Source organism: Epinephelus moara, chromosome 4, assembly GCF_006386435.1.
Source record: "Epinephelus moara isolate mb chromosome 4, YSFRI_EMoa_1.0, whole genome shotgun sequence".
In the NCBI taxonomy this organism is placed as follows: Eukaryota; Metazoa; Chordata; class Actinopteri; order Perciformes; family Serranidae; genus Epinephelus; species Epinephelus moara.
This window is the reverse complement of record NC_065509.1, coordinates 19,613,157-19,616,450: the sequence shown is the minus strand read 5'-3', so window position 1 is coordinate 19,616,450 and position 3,294 is coordinate 19,613,157. Positions and strand designations below refer to the sequence as shown.

At 56.7% G+C, this 3,294-nt stretch overlaps 1 protein-coding gene across 1 annotated transcript; it reads right to left on the bottom strand.

Moving 5' to 3' along the window:
* Positions 1 to 1,399, bottom strand: LOC126389007 (uncharacterized). Its single transcript, XM_050042424.1, has one exon. The coding sequence runs from the start codon at positions 1,387 to 1,389 to the stop codon at positions 1 to 3; it is 1,389 nt and encodes a 462-aa protein (XP_049898381.1). The 5' UTR covers positions 1,390 to 1,399.
* Between the last annotated feature and the right edge of the window lie 1,895 nt (positions 1,400 to 3,294).

The following is a 3,294-nucleotide window of genomic DNA, read 5'->3' as shown; positions in this document are numbered from 1 at the left end:
TTAGCTGAATATGGTCGCTGAAAATGGTGGGATTGGTGTGGGATGGACATCCGAGTCTGGAGCCCAGCATCTGAATTTCTGGAAGGAGAAGCGGGAGAGTGAGTCAGCGATGGCATTGTGGTGACCGGGAATGTGAGATGCGCGGAGGATGAATTGATACTGAGCGGAGATGAGAGTGAGTCTGCGGGTGAATGGCATGATGGCTGGGGAACGGGAACGGCCTTTATTGATTATATCTACTACTGCTGTGTTGTCAGAGAGAATATTGATGCATTTTTTTGACCATTCTTGCCCCCAGATTAGAGTGGCGATGATCACGGGGTACAGCTCGTACAGAGCAGACGAGGGAGAGCGTGACTCTGTGTTGAGGGACTCGAACTCGGAGGGCCAAGCGGCAGCAAACCACCTCCCCCCGTAATACCCGCCGAAACCTACGGAGGGAGCCGCGTCCGTGTAGAGTTGAATGTCCTCGGGATGGGTGATGAAGTCGTCATAGAAGAATGAGATGCCGTTCCGGAATGACAGAAATTGCTGCCACATGCGCATTTCTGTTTTACAAGTGTCGTCCAGAACCACGTGGTCGTGGAGAGAGGGAATGGATGCAGCTTTGGTCAGCGGTTGAGAAAGAAAAGATTTTGCCTGTGGAATTATGCGGATGGCGTAATTGAGGTGCCCAAGGAGAGCGAGCAGCTGGCGTTTGGTGCACCTGTCTGTCAGGAGATAATTAGACAAGAGCAGCGAGATGCGCTGCACTTTCTCCAAGGGCAGGGAAGCCTGGAATGACATTGAGTCCAGAGTGATGCCCAGAAACTCGATGGATGTGCCAGGTCCTGAAGTTTTTTCTTCGGACAGAGGGACACCAAGGTCGGAAAATGCAGATGTAAGTGTAGTGAGACCGTGGCGAGGAGGTGAGGACGGGGGAGTCACGACCAGAAAATCGTCATGGAGATGAAGGACGTAGGGGAGCCTGTAATTGTTGGAGAGGATCCAGCATAGAGCCTCGGATAAAGAGTCAAAGATTTTGGGACTGCTCTTGCAGCCGAAAGTGAGACGCACGGAGAAGTAGTAAGCCCCCTTCCAGCAGAAACTGAAATAACACCAGAAGTCGGGGTGAATGGGCAAGACCTTGAATGCGCTAGTGATATCAGCCTTAGACAGCCATGCTCCGTGTCCCGCCAGACGAATCAGTGCCATGGCGTGGTCAATGGTGGCGTACTGCATGGAGAAATCCGGGCTAGGAATAAGGCTGTTGATGCTCGGGATGTCGGAGCCGTGTGGGGACGACAGGTCAATGATCAGCCTCTTTTTCCCCGAGTATTTGCGTGTGGCGACACCGATGGGACTGATACGGAATACGGAGAAAGGAGGATGATCGAAAGGGCCTATCATAAATCCCTCAGTGACCTCTTTTGCCAGTAACGTGTCAACAGTGTTGGGCTCAGTGAGAGCGGATTGAAGATTGTGACATGTGTGGGAAGAATCAGGAAGCACCTCCGTGCCGGGGTGAAAACCGTGAGTGAAGCCAGAGATGAGAAAATCGACAAACTGCTTATCAGGGTGGTCACTGAGAGCAGCAGCGAGTGCACGTACCTTTATGGGCGTGCCGAGGTGACGTTCTAGTCATGCTGCTGTGTTGGTGGGATTGTGGGGGCAAGTGGTCCTGGCGTGAGCGCCCCCGCAGAAGGAGCAGACGTGCAGGAGACGGCAGCCGGACGAGTTGCAACCCCACTGATTGAAATTATTGCACACCATCCTGCCGCCCTGATAGAGGATCGGCCGTCCTCGCTTGTCGACGCCCTTTGGCACCGGCACGTTGACAGTGGGACGTGCGTCCTTAGCTCTGGGGATGACAGGAGGGGGGGGTGCAGCGGAAGACAGACGGTTGAAGACCGGGGCATTGCGTGGAGTGGTGGGGCGGGAGTGCGGTGGAGGAGCCATGATAGTGCATGCAGACGCCGGGTGAGAAGGGGCGCCACATAAGTCGCAGGAGAGGGAGGAACGAGCTGCGAAAATGCGGCAGTATATTTCTGAATCGAGGGCCCCCCAGTATGTCCCCTGGTTTAGCTGCTGCAACCGGCCGGCTGCTTGTGCGGCAAAGTGGACATGGTAGGTATAAAATCCCGTCCCCCCGAAACGCAAAGCCATGTCCAACACGATGGACAGATAGTCGTCCAGCTCTGATCGACGGTGAGGAAAAGCAGAGCAGATGACGTCGCGAAAAAGGGAGAAAGCTAGAGCAAACTCGACAGGAGTCAAGTCTTTGGACCTGGTTGGCAGTGACTGCTTTAATAGAACTGGACCGAGGACAGTCTGCAGTTCCCTGGGTTGACTACTGTCGAAAAAAGATGGCTGAATGAGCTGGGCTAGGTCTATATAATTACCGGACAATATTTGCTGGCGCAGTGAGTGCGAGACTGGTGAGGGGCGGTGGATGGCAGAGGCCGGCGGAGCCGGTGGTGTGGCTGTGGCCAGAGTGTAGACGGCAGCAGAGGAAAAAACATTAGGGTGTTGGGGAAGGGGGGGGGGGGGGTAGGGGAGGGGTAAGGAGAGACACGTCGGAAAGAGAGTGGAAGGCAGTGAAACACCCGCCGGAGGAGCCTGTTGTGCTGCAGGACGGGGCTCCTGGGCTGCGATGCCAGCCGGAACAGGATAGTTGGAAGGAAGGGTAGAGGAAAGGGATGTGGGGATGGAGGATGTGTGTGCACGGGGTGAGAGTGGAGGCCTGCGAGACAGGGAGGAGAAGAAGGCAGATATTGCGCGTGACATATCTGCGTCTGAGGGAGCAGGCACAGGGGGTGATACGACCTGACCCCCGGCTGGGGGAATGAATGAGAGAGGCTGCTCCGGCTGGAGTGGTGGAGGCGCCGTGACGTCACCGACGGTGACGCTGGCGGGAGTAGGCCTCGGAGGGCGACCCGGAAGTGCGGCCGGCTTGGGAGAAGGAGCTGTGGCCTCGGGAGCCCGGACGGCGGCTGAGTAGAGCTGGAACAGCCTGGACTTGTTGTCGCTGCGGTGGAAGGGGATGTTTTTTGCCCTCAGGAACCGCTGGAGCCGAGCGATGGTCCAATCTCTGATGTCGGGCTCTTGCTGTGGACGTAGAGATGGTGGAGATGGCCGAGTGGAGTGTGACGGAGCGCCGCAGGAGCGGCGAGGTCGACTAGACGCTGCACCGCTTCGGGAAGGAGGAGGAGGAGACCGCCGCTGGCTCCCACGGTTGTGGACGCGGCGTCGATTTCCCACCCGCGAGGATGGAGGAGAGGAGGCCTGAGATCCACTAGGAGTTGGGGCGATCTC

Bases quoted from the DNA above. Each gene is read 5' to 3' on its own strand.
- LOC126389007 (XM_050042424.1), bottom strand. From the start codon at position 1,389: ATGATAGGCCCTTTCGATCATCCTCCTTTCTCCGTATTCCGTATCAGT.